Source organism: Rhinolophus hipposideros (assembly GCF_964194185.1).
Source record: "Rhinolophus hipposideros genome assembly, chromosome: X".
In the NCBI taxonomy this organism is placed as follows: Eukaryota; Metazoa; Chordata; class Mammalia; order Chiroptera; family Rhinolophidae; genus Rhinolophus; species Rhinolophus hipposideros.
This window is the reverse complement of record NC_138046.1, coordinates 88,482,021-88,506,370: the sequence shown is the minus strand read 5'-3', so window position 1 is coordinate 88,506,370 and position 24,350 is coordinate 88,482,021. Positions and strand designations below refer to the sequence as shown.

The window sequence follows — 24,350 nt, the reverse complement described above, 5'->3', positions numbered from 1 at the left end:
AATGCAAAACACCCCTCCGAAGTGACCGGACCAGGTATGCATAGAGTCTGGCACAGAGGGAACCATTGGAACTGGTATACATGGTGAATATACAGTAAACAGAGTCATCAAGGCTTGGTGGGAGAGACGGGAGGCAACGAAAGGGAAAAAAAAAACTTTCAAAAAGTCCCAAATAAAATTACATCAGAGGTTTAAATATCAAAAACAGAAGCTAAAGGTCACCATTACAGTTACACTAACATTTTTTAAATTATTTCCATTGCCACTTCTGCTTTTTTTAGTTAATTTGTAGCTGCCTAAATATCTAGTAATTTCACCGTAAGATTTAAAGTAAAGCAATCATCAGAATTATGATAGATGAATGTAAAAATTCGATATAATGCTCACCTTGTGGGGAGGGGGGGGACCTTAAAATACGCCATACCAATGGTGAATGATTAAAGCAGATTCTTACTTAGCAATGCACAAAAATTCTCCTTCCCCATTCCCTAACTTTACTGCTACTATGTTGTCTTTAAAGCTTGTGCTTTCTCTGTCTTAAACCTGATACTCTGTATGCCGGAGACTGCCTTTATTGCACCTTATACAAAAGTTCTTCCTTTCAACACTTTGCTGTTATCTCCCTGCCTCCAGTGTGGTGTTTGAGATATCCCATGTCAGTTTAATTCTTTTTCCTTTGTAAGTAAACTATTTCTCTCTGGACATTTTAAACATTTTAAGCAAAGATAATCTTTGCTTATCTTTCATAATCTTACATTTCACTGTGTCTGGGGGTGTGTGTATGTGTGTGTATGTCGTATCTGTTCTGTTCAGCACACTATGATCCCAGACCTTCTGCACGCTAACACTACTGCATCTCTTCTGAACTGTGTTCCATGACTACATATTGGTAACTTGAAATGTAGCAAGATGATAGTGTGCGTAAACCATGGAAATTGGTGAATATTTGAAATCGGGGTTTCCTCCCTCTCTCCCCTGAAAGAGCGGGTTGTTAACCATTTACCAGCACCACTGAGAGCACTTAGTTTCTGGCACATGGTAAACCGTATAATAAATGTTTCCATTATTATGTTTGCTTGTGCACTGGGTGGGGAAGTATAGATTCTTGGGGGACGGAGGAGGAGTTAAAAATGAAGAAGTACAGAATTAGAAAAAAGCCAGTGTGCTGAACTACTCTTTATTCCTCTCAATAACTCTGTGAAGTCTGTGAAGTCTGTGAAGTCTGCAGTACTTATTATCCTCATTTTACGCATGGAGAAACGTAAGTTCTGAAATGGTACAGTTCAGACAGTTATCACTGAGCAGAAGCAAAATTCCAAATTGCAGCCCAGCCGCTTCAGCGCGCTGCCGCATTTAACGCACGTTTCTTCCTTTCACGTTCACACCAGCGGTAATTTCACTTCGCGGCACGCATAAAATGAATGGGTGCTGTCATGCTCGTTGCATTGTGGGAAATGTAGTCCACAGCCTCAATGAGCACCGCTGCCCAAGAAATTGACTTTAGCCTTGGAACAAAAGAACAGTTTTTGTTCCTCGCGACATTTCAGCTACGCATGCGCGATTTCAGCAGCTTTGATCGTGTTGTTGCATGCTGGGAACCGCAGTTCTCCGGACCAGCAACGTCGACACAAGGTGACGGGACTCACGTAGTAAGTTCAAGTGGGGTCCGGACCTCACCGGAGCCTCCGCATTCCAAGATGACAGGCTTGCCACGCTGCGGTAGCCCTTAGTCGTGTGGACAGGCATTCGGATCAACTGAAAACATAAACCGAAGCCCTAAGATTGCTCAGCGGTTTGCGCTCTCGCCTAGGCTCGGGCTGCTCGCGGATCGGCCTCTGTAGTACCGTTTCTCCCCACTCTAAAAGCTAAGGTAGGCCCTGGGGCCCGGAGGACGTGGGTCCAGGCCGAGACGGTTGAGGCACGACTGCCCTGTCCCACCGGCGAGGGAAGGAGGGAAGGTCGCTCTCAGCGCTGCAGCTGCTCAGTCTGGGCGGTGACACTTGGTAAGCTGCAGACCCAATGTTTGTGTGTAGAAGGGAACAACTATTGCGGGGTGAGCTGGGGGGCACAGGGGTCCAGATATCAGCGGATCCGCCTTGTGGGTGTTCTGGAGGCCCCAGTGGGGACATAGTCTTTGAGTTCATGTCGAGGAGGGAACGGGGGTGTGGCCAGAGGACTGTTAACAGCGGACCGCGTGAGTGTCCTGGAGGTCTGACAGGGGTGTTATCGGGGAATCATTAGGTGCTAATAGGAGTGTTTTGGTCACATGTTCATGGGGGCCAGTGGGGTTGTGTTCATTTGTTAATGAGGGGGTGGTAGAGTAGGTAACTAGAAGGTTGCCTAGGAGGCACTGATCAAAGAAGAGAGAATGAGAGGCTGGAGGGGGGTATTGTAGTCAAAGTCTTCTGGGTGATCATGGCATGATTGAGGAATTAATGGTAACAGTGAGCAAAGAGAGAGTAATAGAAAGGTGGTGGGGTGTGATCATCAAGCATCAAGTTATTATTCGGAGGCAAGGTGGGCAATGAGGGGAGAATGGGGAACTGATCATCAGGGATTAGTGTGTGATAATGAAGGAGTTACAGGGGGGCTAAAGGTGTGATCTGTGAGGGATCGATTGGACGGCTGAGTTAATGGGGGCTGAGAAATCATAGTATTTGAGAGCTTAATGGGGAGCTAATAGGTCATGAGCCTCCACTAGTTAATAGGGGTTGATGAGGATTTAGTAGTAAAGGAATTACTGGGGGCCTAATTATTTCAGGGATTAATGGGAAATGGGGTAGATTCCTCATTTCAGGGAGAGAGATTAAGGGAGTGGGTAGTACAATGTAGTATTAGGATAATGGGGATGAAAGCAAGGATTAATGGGGGGCTAATAAGTCTATATGAATCTGGGGCAATGAGGACAGTTGTGGAGACAGCAAGATGTTAATGGGCATTAAATTGGCAGAGAAGGGTTTATAGTGAGAGTCGCAGTGTTTAATATGTGGAGTGTGGGTGACAGCAGTAGGTTGACCAGGGTCAGTCATGGGTCATTTATGAGATAAGTGTTGGGTTTGGGGGATCTCTGGGATGAGTGATGGGTTTTGTGGGGTGAATGGTGGAAGTTCTGTGGGGTGAGTGAATGGGTTCTATGGGTGAGTGATGGAGCCTCAGAGCTCAGTGCAGGGGTCCTTCAGGCTCTGTGAGGTCAGTGGGGCAGTGACTGGGCTTTCAGTCTTCCAGTCTGCTGAGTGAGCTGTCATGTGTATCAGATGAGCCCAGCTTGGTTTGTGTTGTGTTTCGCTGCCCTTCAGAGGTAGGTGGTGGCCCACTTACCCAGTTACTGATATGGGGCACTATCAGCTTCCTGTTGGCAGGTCCCTGGGCAAACAGTGTGTGAGATGGGACGAACATCAAAGGACAAGCGGGATGTCTACTACCGCTTGGCCAAGGAGAATGGCTGGCGTGCCCGGAGTGCCTTCAAGCTGCTACAACTGGATGAGGAATTCCAACTCTTCCAAGGTCCCCACCTGGTGGGCGAGTCACAGGGGGATGGGGTGGGCATAGGGAACAGACTAGCGAGCTAGGTCTGCAGAGCACTCTGCAGTAGGTGGGCTGACTTGGAGGGTCAGTGGGGCAGGGACCAGGCAGGAAGGTGTGCAGATACTCAAGAGGGTTTGGGCATCTGGGCAGCAGATAGATGTGGGTGCTTCCCAGGGAAGAGGGATGAAGTTTGTAGGGGCCCAGGGTTGGAGAAGTAGGTACAATTGACCACGACACCTTCCTATGTGTGCTCAGGCGTGACACGGGCAGTTGACCTGTGTGCAGCCCCGGGCAGCTGGAGTCAGGTGCTGAGCCAGAAGATTGGGTGAGTGTGGAGTCCCACATGGGGGGCCTGGGAGGGCAGGCTAGGTGGGGAACGGGCCAGGAGTGAAAACTGGGCTGACATGGGCCATGTTGTCCACAGGGGCCAGGGTTCTGGCCACGTGGTAGCCGTGGACCTTCAGGCTATGGCTCCGCTACCAGGTGTGTTACAGATCCAGGGGGACATCACCCAGGTGAGCATGGCTGGGGGTGTTGAAGTGTTTCCTGGGCAAAGATACCCCAACCTGGGGCACTGCTGAAAGTAGAAGAAAGAAACAGACTGAGAAAGCCAAACAGACAGAGAGAGAGTGACTGAGAGAGCCCAAGAGAGTGTAACAGCAGAGAAACAGAGCCAGCAGGTTTTCATTGCAGAGAAATGGCAAAAAATGATGGGACTGCGTCCCCAGAGATGGAGCCTGGTCTTAGACAGGAAAAGCCTAAGCATTTGGCTGACCCAGGGCTTGCAGGCCAGGGCCACGAGCAGGTGGGGTTAGAGGGTGGCAGTGTGGGGGGATCTTGGGGGATTTCAACCACCCTCTCTCCCATAGCTGTCCACTGCCAAGGAGATCATCAAGCACTTTGAGGGCTGCCCTGCTGACCTAGTGGTGTGCGACGGGGCTCCCGATGGTAAACACAGGGGTTGGGAGGCCAGGTGGGGGCGCCCCGTGTGTGTCCTCCCACCTTATTGGCTTCTTTCACCACTTCGAATCCTCCCTGCCTCTCTCCTCCGCTGCCAGCTGTTTCCCACATCTGGCAACTTCTCCCTACTCTGCTGCCTGCTCTCTACCTCTGTCTTCTCCCTCATCACACGCCACTTTGGTTTTTCTGTTGTCCACCCTTCCCTCTTCTCATCTCTCATCTCTCTGCAGCTGTCAAGTTCCATCTTATTGCCCATTCATTTCCATCAGTCATCCATTCAACACATGTTTACTGAACACCTATTGTATGTCAGACACTGTTCTACATGTTGGGAAAACATTTGTGAATAAAATTCCACTCATCTCTGACTTCATAGGGCTGGTGTTCTAGTGGGATCAGATGGAAAACAAACAAATGATGGAGCTCTGTAGCATGTCAAAACGTGATAGGTACCATGGGGAAGGGGAGGGAGGTGCGAAGTACCTGTCGGAATGTTAAATAACGTGGATGAGGAAGTCTTCCCTGACGTTAGTGCAAAGATCTAAAGATGAGAGAGTGGGCCAGGGCTGTGCCTGGAGGAAGAACAAGCCAGGCAAAGGGACCAGCCTATGCAAAGGCCCTGAGGTGGGAGGGTGCTTGGCATGTGTGAGCACCAGTGTGGAGATCAGTGTGGTGGGATCAGAGTGAATGAGGGCGAGAGTGGTAGGAAGGGAGGGCAGGCAGGTGACGGGATAGATCCCGGTGGGCTACAGTGAGGACTTCGGCTTTTTCGCTGAGATGAGAGCTCAGAGAAAACCATGAGAGGGTTGTGAGCAGTGGAGGGCTATGCCGGACTCTGGCTGCTGTGAGCAGTGTGAAGAGAGAGGGTGGAAGCAGGGGGACTTTGGAGGAGGAGGACACTGCAGTAGTCCAGGTGAGTGATGACAGTGGTGGCGGTGGTAGAGATTACAAGAGGGTCAATTCAGATCTTTTCAAAGTAGGGCTGCCAGGATTTGCTAATGGCTTGAATGTGGGTGTGAGGAGAGTATGGGGGGGCATCAAAGGTAACTAAGGTTTTTGGTCTGAACAGCTGGAAGGATCGGATAGGATGGAGAAGATGATGGGAAGAGCAGGTTTGGGCAGGAAGGTCAGGAGATTAGTTTTGGATGTGTTGAGTCTGAGATGTCGAGTCTGATCTAAGTCTGGAGTTAAGAGTCTGGATAGTTGTTCAGACTTCTAAGTGTCTGGAGATAACAGGCAGGAATGATGATAAAGATACTTGCAGATTAGGTTGTTTTCAGAATTAAAATGAGTTCCTAAGGGTGAGGAACTCAGAATTTTCATCCAGTTGACATACTAATTTGCATGCAGAACCTTAGCAATAAGAGAGCCTGGGAAATGTTTTTAGCATTCTGACCTATCTGGGACAAGAAGATAGCTAGAACTGGATGGCCCCCCTAACGCCGTTCCTCTTGCCGCAGTAACTGGCCTCCATGATGTTGATGAGTATATGCAGGCTCAGCTCCTCCTAGCCGTGAGTAACCCTGGCTGCCCCTGCCTCAGTTTGGCCCCCTCCTAGCTGTCTCCACCTCAGCCTTAACCATCTGTTCTGCCCACAGGCTCTAAATATTGCTACACATGTCTTGAAGCCAGGAGGCTGCTTTGTAGCTAAGGTAAGCCTTGGGGATCCTGGTGCAGGGCAGAGGAGTCCCCAAAGCCCACCCTCATGCCTCTGTCTCTGCCTCTCCACCCTGCAGATCTTCCGAGGCCGGGATGTGACGCTGATCTACAGCCAACTGCGTGTCTTCTTCTCCAGCGTGCTCTGTGCCAAGCCCAGGAGCAGCCGGAACTCTAGCATTGGTCAGTGGGGTGGAGGTCAATACGAATTGGGAACCCATCCTGCCCAGAGCAGAGGTGACAGTCATCCCTCACTCTACCTTCCACCCACAGAGGCCTTCGCTGTCTGTCAGGGTTATGACCCCCCTCAGGGCTTCCTGCCGGACCTGACCAAACCCCTGCTGGACCACTCTTACGGTGAGAGCAAGAGCCCTGCGCTCCCGCCCTGGGGAGACTCTGCCCCCTTGTGGAATTTATGTCTCAGGAGGGCCCTCAACCCCGCCCTCTGGTGGAAAATTTGCCCTCCATGGATATTCTGTCCTAGGAGGATTTTCAACCCAGTCCCACAGTGGTAACTCTTGGACCTGGTGAAATTCTGTCCCACGACAGTCCTGAGTCCTGCCCCACTGGACACTCTACCTGCCGAAGGAGATTGTAGCCTAGGAAGACTCAGTCACACCCCCAGGAAACCTCTCCCATGTGGCAATTTTGCCCCATGAGGGTCTTTCTCCTGGCCCTCAGTGGAAAAAGGCACAGAGCATGCTCTTGTAGCGAGTGAGACAAGGTCCAGGCAGTATATGATAGAATGGCAGGTGCACATAAAAGTGTAGTCCAAAACAGCAGGGCAAGGCATTGTTTTAGAAGAGATGATCATGGAGGATCTCCCTGAGAAGGTCATTGAAACCAAATGAAGGATTTCCAGTAGAAGACTGTGAGCGTAGCTGGTGGATGCATGAAGAGGCCTCCGTACCCATAGTGTAGCCTGATTCATGAGTGGCCCCAGTCACCTCAGCCCTGTCGTGTCTTATTTCTCCCTGCTTGTCAGATCCAGATTTCAACCAATTAGATGGTCCCACCCGCATCATTGTGCCATTTGTGACCTGTGGGGACCTGAGCTCCTATGATTCGGACCGCAGTTACCCCCTGGACGTGAGTGCCCAGCCATCAGTAGGCAGATTGGGGTGGGGGGGCACAGTCCTATGTTCCCATGTTCTCACCATCTTCCCGCCATGTGTCCCCGCAGCTAGAGGACGGCTCAGAGTACAAGTACACTCCACCCACACAGCCCCCTATCTCGCCACCGTACCAGAAGGCCTGCACATTGAAGAAGAAGGGGTGGCTGGCTAAGGAGATCCGCCCTCAGGACTGTCCCATCAGCACAGTGGACACATTGCCCCAGCCCCTCGCTGCCCCACAGCGTCATACCCTGCTGGCCTCTGAGGTCTGGAAACACATGGCGTAGGGCCCGCAGTGCCGCCCTCCCAGTGTGCTTCTTTCTACCCCCAAATTACATGGTTCCCGGCGCCAAAATTCTCTTCCCTGCCTCCCAATAGCTATAAAAATCAATGGGTAAAACCAAGTATAATGAGTGGAAAAGCTTAGCCAAGTATCTGAGTTTCTTTTCTTTTTCTTGAGTAGGTGGAAGACAGTGAAATGAATTGTTCACCTCTACACATTAAGGTAAATTTGTCTTTTTATCTAAGAGCTTGAGTACAGAGCACCTTTAAGAGAAAGATCAGTAAAATCTCACTCACCTTTGACATTTTTATATCACATGATAAGATTTCAGTCAGCAGACCTTTACTGAGCATCTGATGTGGCATGTCAGGAATTGCTTTAAGCATTTTACATGTTACATATTGAGACATTCCATAAACATTTATTAAGCACACATCGTGTGCTGGACATTGTTCTAGATTTGGAGGTAGAGTAGGGAACAAAACAGGCAAATATCTTGGCCATTGTGGAGCTTCTAGATTGAGGAAGAAGTAATAAACAATGAATAAATGCAGGGGATTACACACCCACGCTCATACGCACATGCTATATACAGAGGGTGCCAAAAAATATACACTTTTTTAATTAAAATTTATTGGGGTGACAATTGTTAGTAAAGTTACATAGATTTCAGGTGTACAATTCTGTATTACATTATCTATAAATCCCATTATGTGTTCACCACCCAGAGTCAGTTCTCCTTCTGTCACCATATATTTGATCCCCTTTACCCTCATCTATACCCCCATTATACACATTTTAAGAAAAGAAAAAACTACTAAAATTGTAATACTCAATATATACCGATAACAAAAGATGAATACAAGTTTCATTTACATTTTTTTTGGCACCCTCGGTATATACCCACATACAGATTTATAGTTTGCATTTCACTGTATTTATACAGCTTGCATTGTAGTATATATGTATGTGTATGTACACAAATATTTTATATATGTAAAAGTAATACTGGATATGAAATTTTTAAAAAATAAAGTAGGGTAAAGAGAATCAGGAATTAAGGGGGTGGCTGTGTGCCATTTATTTATTTATTTGTTTGTTTGTTTGTTTGTTTATTTTTATTGGGGAATAGTGTGTACTTCCAGGACTTTTTTCCAAGTCAAGTTGTTGTCCTTTTCAATCTTAGTTGTGGAGGGCACACCTCAGCTCCAGGTCCAGTTGCCATTGCTAGTTGCAGGGGGCACAACCCACCATGCCTTGCGGGAGTCAAACCGGCAACCTTGTGGTTGAGAGGACGCGCTCTAACCAACTGAGCCATCCGGGCACTCAGCGGCAGCTCAGCTCAAGGTGCCGTGTTCAATCTTAGTTGCAGGGGGCGCTGCCGACCATCCCTTGCGGGACTCGAGGGATTCAACTGGCAACCTTGTGGTTGAGAGCCCACTGGCCCATGTGGGAATCGAACCGGCAGCCTTCGGAATTAGGAGCATGGAGCTCCAACCACCTGAGCCACTGGGCTGGCCCCTGTGTGCCATTTTTAAAAGGGTTGCCATGGAAGGCCTCACCTAGGTTGGGTTTGAGCAGAGACCTGAAGGAGATGAGGCAGGGAACACATGTATTTATCTAGGGGATAGTATTCTAGGGAGAAGAAATAACAGGTGCAAAGGCCCTGAGGTGGAACTGTGCCCAGTGTGAGGGAGCAGTGAGGAGCCAGTTGGCTTGTAGTAGAGTGAGCTAAGTCTGTCAGTGCCTGAAGGCTTCTCATCCTCAGGACCTCACGTTAGAGGAAGTCCCTTTCTAACAATGGCTTAGCGGTTGTACAGACCAATTCTTCCATTAAAAAAAAAAGAAGTGAAAAAGACACCTTTAAAATAATGAAATGGCAAATTACAGTGGGGAAAGATATTTACAGTCCCTATATATAGTATCCTTGAGTTAAAAAGCTCCTGTAATCAGTAAGGTAAAGATAATAGGAGAATGGCCAATAAGCACAGGAAAAGCCGCTCATCAGGAAAATGCAAGTTAAAACTAAAAAGATTTCATACCAAGTGTCTGAAAATATATGCAACAGTTGGAATCCTCATATACGCCAATGGCAGCATGAAATGGTGCGGCCACTGTGGAAAATTGTCAGGTATTATCTACTAAAGCTACATGTGTAGCAATTCCACTCCTAAAAAAAAGTACTAGAAGATTCCTAGCTGGCACTATTTATAGCACCCCCAGTCTTTAAACAACCCAAACATCCATCAACTGTAGAACGGATCATTAAATCGTGGTATGTTCACAGTAGAGAATTACAAACAGTGAGAATGAGTCCTACAATTATACAAAAGAACACATTAAACGGAATATGTGTTTATGTATTTTTTTCTGTATATCACTGTTTACAATAAAAGGGGGGAAGTTCACAAGAGTGTTAGTAATGAGTAAACAATGATTATAGTAGAAAAAAAGTGGGGAAATACATTTTTGTTTAAAATTTTTTCTTTGACCTTTAAGTAGCTGGCAGTCGGATACAACTCGGAAGCTGTTTGCTGTCAGGAGAACCAGAACTTGTGTTGATGAACTGTTTTTCAAATACCATCTCGTCAACGGGTCCTGCATACACAAATCCCGAGTGAGAACCTGCAACCACCACCTCGAAAACAGCCAGAAAAGTAACATCACGGAATGTCCATCAATACGGCAGAGGGGATTCTGGAGTGACTTCTTGCCTCTTCTCTAAATCTTTCCAGGGATGTCCTGATTATGTCCAGAACTTGCCCCGAAGGCAGGGGCTCTTAATCTGGATGGAAGTCAGGAGTATTTTGATGAACTTGATGGAGGAAAATATTAACATCTTTATTTTCGTCAATGTAACTGAAATTTAGCTTTACTCCCAAATAAGAATTCTGGCAGTAAATCACAATCTTAAAAGCAGTGCCTGTGACTTTCCGCCAGTACAAATCAGTTCATTTTTATGGGACAGTTGCAGGCATCTTGAAATAGTGTTCATAATTATCACTACTTGGAATCATAGAAGATCTTATAATTTGATGTACTAAGGATCAAATATATGGTGATGGAAGGAGAACTGACTCTGGGTGGTGAACACACAGTGGGATTTATAGATGATGTAATACAGAATTATACACATGAAATCTATGTAACTTTACTAATAATTGTCACCCCAATAAATTAAAAAAAAAAAGTTCACATATTGCTGCATTCCAGGGTTTCATTTTAATATAGGTGGTCATATTTTTTCCAGTTTTATTGAGCTCTAACCGATATACCGTGTTTCCCCAAAAATAAGACCATGTCTTATATTAATTTTTGCTCCAAAAGACGCATTAGGGCTTACTTTCAGGGGAAGTCATCCTGAAAAATCATGGTAGGGCTTATTTTCCGGTTAGGTCTTATTTTCGGGGAAACGGTATAAATTTAAAGTGTACAACATAATGATTTGATATGTGTATATATTGTGAAATGATCACCACAGTAAGTTAATATCCATCACCTCACATAGTTACAAGTGTTTCTTCTGATGGGAATTTTTAAGATCTACCCCCTTAGAAACTTTCCAATATACAATACAGTATTAACTATAGTCACCATGCTATGCTGTATGTTACATCCCCATGACTTACTTGTAACTGGAAGTTTGTACCTTTTGGCCATTCACCCATTTTCCCCATCCCACCCCCACCTATGGCAACTACCAATCTGGTCTCTGTTTCTCTGAGTTCATTTTTTTCAGATTCCACATGTAAGTGAGATCATACGGTATTTGTCTTTGTCTGACTTATGTCACTCAGCAGATGCCGTCAAGATCCATCCATGTCTCAAATGGCACAGGTGATCTTTTTATGGCTGTACATTCTAGTACTCATTTCTTAGGAGTGGAATTGGCATACATGCAGCTTTAATATTATGTTGTATGCATACACCACATTTTCTCCATTCGTCGACACTTAGATTGTTTTCATATCTTGTCTATTGTGAATAATGCTGCTATGAACATGGGGGTGCAGGTATCTCTGAGATAGTGATTTCATCTTCAGATGAATACCCAGAAGTGGAATTGCTGGATCATATAGTATTTCTATTTAACTTTTTGAAGAACTGTACTGTTTAATTGGTTTCCTCTGTATTGGAGTGTGCATATGCGTGTGAGTGTGCTTTTTAAAAACACTCTGTGAAAGGGCCCACAGAACAATTATTTTATGTTAAAAACCCTTCTCTTCAAGAAAAGTCAAAAAGTCTGCCATGACTACAGTCCTGAATTTCTACTGCTTAGCAAATGGGCAAACTCATCAGCTACCTGGGCAGAACCGGTTTCTGCAGCTGACTCCCATATCTTTAGAAACTGACATTCTCTGTCCCCACCCCACTCCAGTGATCTCAAAACTCCCCACATCCCAGTCTGTGATCCTAGGTGTTTCTGCACCTGACTGTGTCACCCTAAGCGTGTCCATACCAAGTATCTGCAACCCCCAGGGGCAGAGGAGCACACCACAGCGTGTTAAGCCAGGAATCTTCCTACCCAAGACAGCGCACCACAGAAATGTATGACAGAAGTGTCCACACACCAGTCTGTTACCACGGGAGTATCCATGCCCATCACATGAGAATTCAGTAGTGTCCACACTACAATCTGTAAGGCCCCAAGAATGTGCACGCCCCAGTCTGTCACCCCAGCAGTGTACACATCTAAATCTCCAGGAGTATAAACACAGAGACTTTGGGAGCCCGGGAATGTACTCACGTCAGGTTTGTGTATCCCTAGTTGTGTCCACCCCCATCTGTGTGACATCAGAAATACACAAGCAAGTTGCTGTGACAGGAGCATCTGTGTGACCCAGTGGTGCTACACCCCCGAGTGTGTGCCCAAGAAGGACCAGCCTGGCCCAGTCCGTCACTGACTTTGGGAGTGCTCGTCTCCACCTGTCTGGCCCTGAGTGTGGACGTCTTAGTCTGGTGACTCCAGCAGTGTCCACACCCCTCTGTGTGATTCCAGAACTTACCACACCAAAGTCAGTTTGTCCACAGAGGTACGTATTCCCAGACCGTGTGTCCCCAGTGGAGGATTTACTTTAGTCTGAGTGACTCCTGGAGTGTTTCCACCCCAGTCTCTGATGACAAGAATGTTTCTTCTCCAGTGTGTGTGATGCCAGGAACCCACACACTTTTTGTCACCCCAAAAGTGTACATGCCCCAGTCAGCTGTGATTACAGCTGTGTCAATTCCTTAAAGTGTGTGATAACAATGGGTGTCCATTCCCCAGTCTGTGTGACCCCAGGGGTTACCACACCTCAGTTCCTGTCACCGACACAGGTGTCTACAACAGTCTGTGTCACCACAAGAGCTGTGGTGTCTGTGTGACACCTGGAATATTCAAAACATAGTCTGGTGACCCCATAAGTGTCCATGTCCTAAAGCTTGTGACCACAGAGTTGTGAAAACTCTATTTGACCCCAGGGGTGCCCACTGCCAAGAATGTCAGTCCACAGTAGTGCCCACACCCCAGTCTGGGTGACCTTACCAGTGGCCATATGTCAGCCTTTGTCACCACAGGAGTCCCCACTCTCTCTCTCTCTGTGACCCCAGGAGTCTCCAGATTCTGATGCATGTCCTCAGGAGAGCACACCTGAAGTCTGTGTGACTGCAGAATTGTTCTCACCCCAGTCTGCCACTGTGGGCTTTACACCTTTCGGTCAGTGTCCCCTAGGAGTGAGCATTCCTCAGACCATGAAACACCAGGAGGACCCACAGCCAACCTGTGTTTCTCCAGAAAAATCCACACAATAGTCTGCATAACCCCAGAATGATCAACTTTCTGTGTGACCACAAGAATGGCCACCTTCCTGTCTGTGTGTCCCCAGAGTAGCGCACCCTTGGCTGTGTGACTTCCCCACAGGTTGTATCATCAAAGTGGTCTCCATGCCCCAGGCTCTGTGACCACCAGGGTATCACTCCCCAGTCTACAACTCCAGAAGTTTCCAGCTGATGTGGGACCAAAGAGTGACCACACTTAGTGTCAGTGGCCCCAGGCTCGTTCACTACATTGTCTATGTGACTACAGGAGTGTCCATTCCCCAGTCTGTGTGACCCTAGGAGGAGCCAAACTTCAGTCTGCATGATGCCAGGGGTGTCCATATCCCAAACAATGTGAATAAAGGGGCGTCTACACTCCAGTACATGTGACCACAAATGTGTCCTCCCCCATGTCTCTATGTACCCGAATGGGTCCTGCAGATTTTACCCTGTCTGTGTCCACATCACAAAGTTTGGCTGCAGCAATGTCCACAGCCCAGCCCGTGTGACCCCAGGAGTGTCTGCCTCACCGTCAGTGTGACTCCACAAGTGGCAACAGCTTAGTGTGTGTGACCGCAGGAGTTTCCCCACTACAGTTTCAGTGGCACCACGAGTGTCTGCATCTCAAACGATGTGACCACAGAGATGTCCACACTCCAGTCTGGGTGAGCCCACAGGGGTCCACAGCTCAGCTTGTGACCTCCCAGGACTGGTTTCGCCCCAGTCCAGCCCCCTCAAGAGTGTCCACTCCCCAGTCTCCGTGGCCCCAGGAATGTCCACATCTAAGTGTTTGTGACAGAAGCAATGTCCAATCCTGAATGTACGTGACCCCGGTGGGGTCCAGACCCCACGGTCTCTGGTACAGTGTGTGTACATGCCAGTCTCTGCGGCCTCAGGAAAGTGTGCCCTGTCAGTGTGACCACAGCAGTGTGAAATTCTCATGCCTGTGCCTCCTGGCATGTCCAGGAGATCCAGGGGAGGGTACCCCCCATTTGTGTGGCCAAAGGAGTCTCCACACCCTGGTGTCTGTGACCACAGGGGCATCAATCCCCCATCCAGTGTGACTAGAGGAGTCCCCACACCAAATTCTGTGTAACCATAGGAGGGCCCACCCGTGTCTGCATATCCTGAGAGGCGTCTCTGCTCCAGTTGAGGTGACTCCACGAGAGTCTACACCACAAGCAGTGTGACTAAAGGGTGTCCATGGCCGAGCCCTTGCTAACCCAGAAGCATCCACGCCACAGTCATTTTACTGCAGTGGCATCTACTCCAGTTTAATGTGTCCTCAGCCATGTCCTTGTCCCTGTCTGTGTGACTCCAGGAGTGGCCAGACTCCAGAATTCGTGACCCTGAGGGTGTCCAAAGTTGAGCCTGTGTTAAATCAGTTGGCACCACATCAAAGTCTATGTGACGCCGGGAGTGTCCGCACACCAACATACAGGACCCTAAGAGAACACATCCCAGTCTGTGACACTTCAAGAGTGGCCATATGCCATCGTGTGACTCAGCCATGTCCACATCCCAGTCTGTATGACCCCTAGAGCCTCCACACCCAGGTGTGCGACCCCAGGAGTGTCCAAACCTAGCTTCTGTGACTCCAAGAGCATAACACCCCAATCAGTGTGACCCCAGGACGGCTTACGCCCAAACCTAGTGACCTCATTGGTGTCTACACCCTTATCTGTTTGATCAAAGGAGTGTCCACACCACAGACAGTTACCCTGGGAAGATCCGTACACCAGTCCATGTGACCCCAGGAAGGGTTGTGTCCGGAGAAAGAGTGATCCAGACAAAGGGAACAGCCTCTGCAAAGGCCCTGAGGTGGGAGTGTGCCTGGCACGTCTGAGCAACAGTGAAAACACCAGTGTGGTGGGATCAGAGTGAACGAGGGGGTCAGTGGCAGGAGGTGAGATAGGAAAGGTGACAGGAGCCTGGTCCTATAGGGTCTCATGGGCCACAGGGAGGACTTTGGCTTCTTATCTGAGAGAGAGGGAGCCACAGCAGGGGTGTGAGCAGAGGAGGGCCTTGGGCTGACTTGGATTGTAACAGGACCCTCTGGCTGCTGTGAGGACAGACTGAAGTCCCTGAGTCAGATCAGATCAGACCAGGCTGAGACCAGGCTGAACCACGGAAGGCAGGGGCCCCCAGGGCCGACACCACAACTGTTTGACAGGCCTGTGCATTCTCTCTGGGAGCATATGGCAGCCCTTCTCCTGTCCCCCAGAAACATAGCATATGTTGACAAGAAGCCGTGGGAATGTGTGAAGATGACCTCAGACCAGCCCTGCCTTTCCCCTGGGCCCTGGGCCTTGGGTTCCCCTTTTGGCAGGTGAATATAATAATTCCTACCCTGTCAATCTCTCCAATATCTCTACTTGTGTATTATCTCTCCAATCATACCAGTCTTCCCCCTGCCCTTTAGCCCACAGCAGCACATAGCAGCCCACGCCAGCCCACACAGACCTCCGGCTGCTGACAGCAGCCCAGCTCCAGGGAGAGCCGTTGTTCACAATCTTAGCTGTAGAGGGCGCAGCTCACTGGCCCATGTGGGAATTGAACCTGTGACCTCCGCATTAGGAGAACAGCGCTCCAACCACCTGAGCCACTGGGCCGGCCCATACCAGTCTTCTTAATGATCCTCAAACACACCAAGCATTAACCCACCTCGGGGCCTTTGCACTTGCTGTTCCCTCTCTGTTTGGATATTCTTCCCAAGATATGTACGTACATAACGGTAGTTCACAGTTACATGGTTGTCCCTTTCTTTTTCTTCTTTTCTTTGCTTAAAGATCATCTCCTCAGGAAGCCTTCCCTATCTAAAATAGCACCCCATCCCTCTCTACCCCTGCATCTTACTTTGTTTTTCTTCATAGCGTGCTTCCTAATAGCATATAATGATAGTCCCCCCTTTATCCACAGTTTTGCTTTCTGTGATTTCAGTTACCCACAGTCAACTTCAGTCTGAAAATATTAAATAAAAAATTCCAGAAATAAACAATACATAAATTTTAACATTTCGTGCCATTCTGAGTACTGTGATAAACTATCACATCACCTTGCTCTGTCCCACCCGAGACGTGACTCATTCCTGTGTCCATCGCATCCGGGCTATATACTCTCCCCACGTATTACTCACTTGGCAACCTTCTTGGTCATCTGTTCCACTGTCACAGGATCGCAGTGCTTGTGTTCAAGTCACCCATATTTTACTTAATACTGACCCCGAAGAGTGAGAGTAGTAGTGCTGGCAATTAGGATATGCCAAAGAGAAGCTGTAAAGGGCCTCCTTTAAGTGAAAGGTGAAAGTTCTCTACTTAATAAAGAGAGGAGAAAAAAATGTATGCTGACGTTGCTAAGATCTACAGTAAGAACAAATCTTCTATCTGGGAAATTGTTAAGAAGGAAAAAGAAATTTGTGCTAGTTTCTAAGAAAGACAGAGATCACATTCGCATAACTTTTATTACAGCATATTGTTATAATTGTTCTATTTTATTATTAGCTGTTATTGTTAATCTCTTACTGTGCCTAGTTTATCAATTAAACTTTATAATAGGTATGTAAGTTTAGGAAAAAACATAGTATATATAGTATGTATAGGGTTCAATACTATCCACAGTTTCAAGCATCCATGGGGGGTCTTAGAACATACCCCCCTCAGATAAGGGGGGACTACTGTGTTATATATCTACTTGTTGAGTCAGCCAGGGCCCTGCGGGGGGTACACAAGGCACATGAAGGGGAATTTTGAAGAGCCATTAATGAACGGACCATTTACAGAGGTACAGGGAGGGTTCGGTAAACCAATAAGATTGTCGAGCTTGTGTGTGTTGTGTCTGTTCACGTATACCCTGGGTGCCCATACATGTGCAAGTGTGAGTGAACAGGTGCACACATGGGGCTGGGCCCTGATATCAGTACACGTGTACCCCTGGGAGTCTGTGTGTGGCATGGCTATAGGTATTTCCATGGGGTTGGGCCTGGATGTCTGTACTCATGTCCCCTGGGAGGCTCATGAATGCACACGTGTGTGCATGAATGCACAAGCACTCAGGAGCCTGGACTGTGGTGTCTGGACACATGTGCCTCTGGGCAGCCACGAATGCGTGTGTATGTGAGTGCAGGTGTGTCCATGGGCTCAGGCCAGGGCATCTGCGTACATGCACCGCTGCGTGCCCATGAATGTGTGTGTACGCACAGGTACAAATTTGTCCATGTGCCTGGGTCTGGGCGTTTGTGCACATGGACCCTGTAGAAAGGTGCATGTGTGTGTGGATGGGTGCAGGTGAGTACATGGGCTTGGGCCTCGGATTCTGTGCATCTGTCACTCTGGGGGCCCATGCATGTGAGTGTGCATGGTTTCAGGTGTGTCCATGGGCCTGGGTCAGGGCACGTATGTACGTGTATCCCCAGGGGCCTGTGCATGGGAGTGCTCATGTGTTCAGATGTGCCCATCTATGGGCTTGGATTTGGTGTCTGTGCGTGGGGGCCCCTGTATGGCAGCTGTGCATGCCTGTGTGGCTGGATAGCGAGATACGTGTGCAGCTTCACTTGCACCTACACCTAGGACTGTAAGGAAAACCAAGGAATGCACCTTCTCTAGGAACCCAGGTTTCGGTAGAGCCAGGGGGGTGAAAGTCGGGATCACTTTGCTTTTCTCAAACTTTGTTACTTGAGACAAAGCTGGAGCTTCATTCAGCCCCAGGCTCCTGACTCAAGTGCTGTGCTGGGCTCTGGCGCAACCTAGAGAAGATGTGGCCAGACTCCAGGAAAGATGAGCTACGTTTATAAGGCACCACGATATGAAGCAGAAGTGCCAGGAAGCCGCTCAGAGCAGGGAGAAGAGGCTCAGGTAAGGCTTCCTGGAGGGGGGTGTAGGAAGGTGCAGAGAAGGGGGCCCACAGCAATGGGGGAGGCCTGGACATGCAGGGATGGAAGTAGGGAGACAGAAGTCAAGGCAAGGGAAACTCAGAAGGCAAAGGCCTGGAAGTGGGAGAGCAGTTTGTTTGGTCAGGAAGCTTCATGTGGCCTCTCATCGCTTGTAAGAGACCGAGTGTCCAGGCCTTGGAGGGGTCCAGAGATGAACAAGGGGTGGTGTACGGGGGGAATTGTCTCTCTGTCCCTGGAACAGGCAGCCTACACTTAGGAAGCTGTTTAGGATCCCATGGGCTACAGTGTGGCCTAGGCTGCCTGCCCTTTCTGGGCCTCAGTATTCTTTGCTGTCAAACAGCTCGCCTGTCTGCAGCCCAGGCCCAGGGAAGCATGCGTTTAGCTTGAGAGAGTAGCTTACGAGTAGGGAGCAGGCAGGTGGCTGCTCCCCAAGACGGCCACCCTTCTGCTCCTCTGCCATCTCTGAATCCTCACACCCTGCCCCCAGGGACAAGGCTTGGAAATGGGCTGGGGAAAGCCATGCCCACTGGCTCATCGGCAACAGGGAGGCCAGATCTAGTGGAGGCACTACCCTGGGCTAGGAAGGGGCGCCTTCACCTCTAGCCCCGGTCCCACACCAACCGATCTGGGCAGGGCAGAGGTGGCACAGGGACACAAACCCTCCACCTAGCTCTGGTTGAACAAGGGGTGACTGCTGCTCCTGAATTCCAAGCCTGGCCCAGATGTAGAGCAGGTTTGGGGAGGGCAGAGGAGTCTCTCCTTCCAGGCTCAGCACCCCAGCCCTGCCCAGCTTCACCCACCAAAAGCCGCTGAGGTGCAGTGTCAGGACCTTCCTGTGCCCACCCCTCAACCCCAGCCCGTGACTTTCTTTTAGATCCTCCCAGGGTCACCACTACTGACAGTGGAATGTCAGGCGACAGCAGGCCACTGTGCACAATTTCACAGGATGTGCCCTGACAAAGAACGCCTGGCCAATGAAGAGAGTGGGGACAGAAATGCAGCCTGGGCCCCTCTTGCACACCTGGGTCCTGACTTAGGGCTGCATGCCTCCAGAGGAAGCAGCATATTTTTCTGAAGTTCACGAAGGCACTTTGTGAGCAAGCAAGTGGCCCCCCCTCAGCATCCAGGTCTTTAAAGACAAAAAATTCAGGAGATGAGTCAGGAAACGGACACAGCCCGAGGGCTGGGCATGCCTCAGCTCACTGTGCCTCTCAGCCATTGTCTAATCCAGCCCTATGCTTTGGCAGAAAAGTCTGTGAAAGGCTTTTCAATGGATAGAACTATCCCCAGGTGTCCTTTCAATGGAATGCTGGTGTCTTGCCAACCTTTCCTGCTTATCTGATTCTATAGCAGCCCATATCTTTGTCTCTGAGCCGCTGTGACACACCATGGGCAGCTGTGACACACCATGGGCAGGGTTGCTGATTCCCATTCATACACATGCAAATGAATTTGGTCCTGTCGAGATACAACTGATTTTTCCCCTGTAGAAAATATGATTACAAATATTCTAGTGCATCTATTGGCAAATTCATTTCAGTATGCTGATCGCTTATATATGTCTGTTCTGCGGATCCTCCTTTGAGAATTGGTAACATCTTACCAGTTCTCTCATTCATAAAAGAACTAAGTAAGATTTTTGATGCGTGTGCATTTTATATTTGTAGAAGTAGTGATATTACCATTCTGGAAATTAGCCTTTAACTGCATCTACCAGCTCATAGTACAGCTGAGGTCACTGAGGGGGAGGGGGACTCATTTCAAGGTAATCTCACGGGCTGGGACTGGGAGACAGAGCTGAATCCAGGCCATTCTGGGCTCTGTCCAGCTCCTGGAGGGAGAGGGTTGTGTTTTGCACAGGGTGTGGAGCAGGGGGCTGTGACACAGCCCCACTCTGAGGCTGTGGAATGACCCTCTGGAGTGAGGGCTCCTTGTCAGCTCCCACCCTCTGTGCTGTGCACTGATTCAGATCCAAGAAACAGCCAGCTCCCCACCCTCAGGCCATCCGGAGGAAGTTTGGCAGTTTGGGTGAGGTTTATTCAGGACACGCAGGTGCTGAAGTGCCCCATTGCCATCCTGGGCACTGTGCTGGTGACACCTGCAGGAAGGGCTTTATTCTCGGGTGGGCTGTTTCAACGATGTAGGAAATATTTCTCTGTGAGTGCCGGGATCGTGTCTCGTGAAACCAAAGAATGGAAGCACAGACCCAGGAGAGGTGAGGAGTTGTAAAGGAGGATAGTTTATTAAAAAGCAAAGAAATGCAGCTCCCGAGTGGGAGGGGGTTCCTGAATGGGATACCCAGTGTGGGGCAAAGGCTCTTATTCTTTTTTTTTAATTAAAGTTCATTGGTGTGACAATTGTTAGTAACGTTACATAGATTTCAGGTGTACAACTCTGTAATACATTATCTGTATCTTACATTGTGTGTTCACCACCCAGAGTTAGTTCCTTTTCCATCACCATATATTAGACCCCATTTACCCTCTTCTAAAACCCCCTTCCCCCTTACCCTCTGGTAACCCCTAAACGATTGTCTGTGTCTATGAGTTTTGTTCCTTCATTTGTTTGTCTTGTCCTTTCGTTGTTTTCAGTTTTATGTACCACATATCAGTAAAATCATATAGTTCTCGACTTTTTCTAGCTGACTTATTTCGCTTAGCATTATAATCTCAAGATCCATCCATGTTGTCACAAATGGTCCTTTTTCGTCTTTTCTTACTGCCGAATAGTATTCCATTGTGTATATATACCAAACTTCTTTATCCATTCATCTATTGAAGGACATTTGGGTTGTTTCCATGTCTTGGCCACCGTAAACAAAGCTGTAATGAACATTGGAGCACATGTGTCTTTATGTATAAATGTTTTCAAATTTTTGGGTAGATACCCAGGAGAGGGATTGCTGGGTCATATGGTAATTCTATTCATAATTTTTTGAGGAACCTCCACACTGCCTTCCATAGGGGCTGCACCAGTCTGCATTCCCACCAACAGTGTATGAGGGTTCCTTTTTCTCCACAGCCCCTCCAACACTTGTTACTGTTTGTCTTGTTGATGACAGCCGTTCTGACTGGGGTGAGGTTATATCTCATTGTGGTTTTTATTTGCATTTCTCTAATGATTAGTGATGTTGAGCATTTTTTCATATGTCTATTTGCCATTTATATGTTCTCTTTGGAGAAATGTCTCTTCAGGTCCTCTGTGCATTTTTCAATTGGATTGTTTGTGTGTTTTTTTTGTTGAGTTTTATGAGTTCCTTGTATATTTTGGATATTAGCCCCTTATCGGATGCGCTGTTTGCAAAACTCTTCTTCCATTCAGTTGGTTGCCTCTTTATTTCGTCGATGGTTTATTTTGCTGTGCAGAAGCTTTTAAGTTTCACATAGTCCCATTCGTTTATTTTCGCTTTTACTTCCCTTGCCTTTAGAGTTAAATTCATAAAATGCTCTTTGAACCCAAGGTCCATAAATTTAGTACCTTTGTTTTCTTCTATGCAGCTTATTGTGTCAGGTCTTATGCTTAAGTATTTGATCCATTTTGAATTAATTTTGGTACATGGTGACAGATAGCAGTCCAGTTTCATTCTTTTGCACGTGGCTTTCCAATTCTCCCAGCACCATTTATTAAAGAGGCTGTCTTTCCTCCATTGTATGTTTTTGGCTTCTTTGTCAAAAATTATCTGTCCGTATTTATGTGGGTTTATTTCTGGGTTCTCAGTTCTATTCCATTGGCCTGTGTGTCTGTTTTTCTGAAAGACTCTTATTCTTATATCTTCCCTTGCCCATTTGAAGAAGGGAACTGACGCCTTCTAATGGAATTCGTCTACCAGGTTTTGCTCTGTTCCCCATCCTGAAGGCATTAACAAAACAACCCATTCTTATCTATCAGATCCACTCCATTTGTCTTGGAGTGAATGAGTTACTTCAGAACCTGTAGTTTTAGGAAATGGCTGTCTTTCGTTATTCTACCAGAGACCTTCCTGTCTGCCTAACAACATGCTACCTAACCTGTCTCAATCCCCCCTCTGAAGACGTAACCCTAACTGCCATTAGGGAAAAGGGGCGAGTATGATCCCTCTGGATACTTCAGGCGAGGAGGGGTGAAGAAAGAGAGAGACTGGCAGGTAGGGCTTGTCCAGAGGTCTATCTAAGGGTCCCCGGTGGATGAGCGAGTCCAGATGAGGACATTTGGGTGTTGGAGGCCATCGCAGCCAGCCAGAGAGTGGTTTGCAAGCCGAGAGGAATTGCAGGCAACAGCAGGAGGTAATCTCTACAACAATGAATAAAAGAAAAATAAGAAAAGTTTCTTTAAGTCCTATTAAGCTAAGAAGCCAGGAGGTAAGGAAGGATAAATCTAAGTCAAAGAATCCGGTCCATTGTTTAATGTTGGAAACTACATTATGAATTTGTTGAACTTTGTTTTCAATGAGCTGAGAATTGTCAGAAAGATTGAAACAACATAATCCCTTAAAATTCTCACATCCTTGATTGTGTTTGAGAAGGACATAATCTATGGCAGTTGTTTTCGATAACTGCTTCTCTGACCTGTCCTAACTCTGGTCCCATGGCATGAATAGCCTGTGAGGCAGCATTTAGGACTTTTGCCATAGGGCAAGCTATGTGACTAATCTCCACATTTAAGGCAATGGTCAGAGCAGGGACTACAGAAAGAGACAAAGAAACATATTCAGCCAGGCTGAATAAATGTGTATCGCTGTTACAGCTGGAATCCAAAGTAAGCTCTTGGCGATATCTGACCTGATAAGGCTTTTGGGGTAAAAAGACAGTTAATCTTCCAAGAGAGCAGGGTCCTCCTGTGCTATAAGCTGGGACATGAGAATAGGCAGTTTCTCCACAAATGAGAAACCATCCAGCCGGCAATTTGACATGTGCATTAGCATAACTCATAGGGGTGGTAGTGTTACAGTTTAGGCTGTTACTGACTGAAAGATTAAAACACCGGTGGGGGGGCAGCCTGTGAAAATAACACATTGATCAGCTGGAGTTACAGTTCTAACCTGGAGAGAGAACATGCTCGTGTCCTTTTGGGTGGTGATGGGTCCCCAATTGTAGATGTCAGAATAAGATATAGGCTTATCAATAAATTGAAAGATGGTGTGGTTTTTTTTATCTGATTCAAGGAGTGGCAGACTCCAACTAGACAGGAGGTGAAAGTTTGCTTTCAAACAAAAGGTTCCTCCTTTAAGACAAAAGTCTGATACATTCATTATATGTTTGGCTAGATAAACCCATACATTTTCATTTCTCCGAAATGGTATGGGGCTCCCTGGAGTCCCTTTGTGAAAAACTTGGTAGGAAAACATTACGTATTAGATGTCAGAAAGTGTCCAAAGGCCAATTAAAATATAGCCCAGGAAGACAACACAAAATATTCCTGTTGCTGGAACTGCCCAGTGTGAGTAATGACAAGAAGGAGGAGCTGAGTCTAGGATGGCACAAGTAAGGGATGCAGTGAAAAGAACAAAAACAATGGTAAGGAAAATGAAGCCTCCTAATATATTTCTTTTAAAATTGGACTCCAGCATCTGAGTACTTATCTGTATGACATAAAAGAAGTTTCAGGTCCTCTAGAGGCTGACTGGAATATTCAGGCTCTTTGACTTTTTCTTTTAATCTGTGAGGGAGTGCCTATCCAGGGCTTGAGTCAAATCCAAGAGTCAAATTCAGGGACTTTTACTGTGGTAGGAGTAGAGAGAATTACAGTGTAGGGTCCTTTCCACACTGTATCTAGCGTTGGAGACAGAGAGGGGAGAGATTTAATGAGAACTTTATCCCCAGGGTTAAACAGGAGTTTCTGATCTGCTCGGGGTTGAGCTTCTGATAATTGTTGAATAGCTTGCTGAAATTGTGCCAGGGAGGTTCTATGTTGAGTTAGTTCTATACCCTCAAGATGGAGTAGGAGGCCATTTGTTAGAAAAGGTCTACCATGTAACATTTCAAAAGGGCTTAGGTCACACTTAATTGGAGTATTTCGAATGTGAGAGCTATGAGGAGCAGACCTATCCAATTTTGACTAGTTTCCTGTGACAGCTTTCGAAGATGTCTCTTGATGTCATTGGTCTTTTCTACTTTGTCTGAGGATTATGGCCTCCAAGCACAATGGAGGT

General features: G+C 47.5%; 1 protein-coding gene across 21 annotated transcripts; it reads left to right on the top strand.

Moving 5' to 3' along the window:
- The first annotated feature begins 1,456 nt into the window (after positions 1–1,456).
- On the top strand, positions 1,457–10,745 carry FTSJ1 (FtsJ RNA 2'-O-methyltransferase 1). Of its 21 annotated transcripts, none has more exons than XM_081044074.1 (14): positions 1,581–1,649; positions 1,866–2,003; positions 3,346–3,504; positions 3,781–3,850; positions 3,950–4,040; positions 4,395–4,473; positions 5,946–5,998; positions 6,084–6,137; positions 6,222–6,324; positions 6,415–6,498; positions 7,127–7,230; positions 7,325–7,522; positions 7,720–7,761; positions 10,042–10,737. In XM_081044074.1, exons 3-14 carry the CDS (start codon positions 3,384–3,386, stop codon positions 10,099–10,101), a joined length of 1,059 nt encoding a protein of 352 aa, XP_080900200.1. In that variant the 5' UTR covers positions 1,581–1,649; positions 1,866–2,003; positions 3,346–3,383; the 3' UTR covers positions 10,102–10,737. The 21 variants fall into 21 exon arrangements, 16 of the variants coding, with proteins under 16 accessions (XP_080900199.1, XP_080900200.1, XP_080900187.1 ...); XR_013993003.1 differs by adding an exon at positions 8,726–8,886 and having other exon boundaries at positions 1,601–2,003; positions 10,042–10,745; XR_013993004.1 differs by lacking the exons at positions 1,581–1,649; positions 1,866–2,003 and adding exons at positions 2,401–2,517; positions 8,726–8,886 and having other exon boundaries at positions 7,133–7,230; positions 10,042–10,745.
- The last annotated feature ends 13,605 nt before the right edge of the window (positions 10,746–24,350 follow it).

Coding starts and splice junctions, on each gene's coding strand:
- FTSJ1 (XM_081044059.1), top strand. CDS start 2,421: ATGATTGAGGAATTAATGGTAACAGTGAGCAAAGAGAGAGTAATAGAA. Junction 3,851..3,949: donor GTGCTGAGCCAGAAGATTGG/GTGAGTGTGGAG, acceptor TGTTGTCCACAG/GGGCCAGGGTTCTGGCCACG. Junction 7,523..7,719: donor ATACCCTGCTGGCCTCTGAG/GTCTGGAAACAC, acceptor TTTCTTGAGTAG/GTGGAAGACAGTGAAATGAA.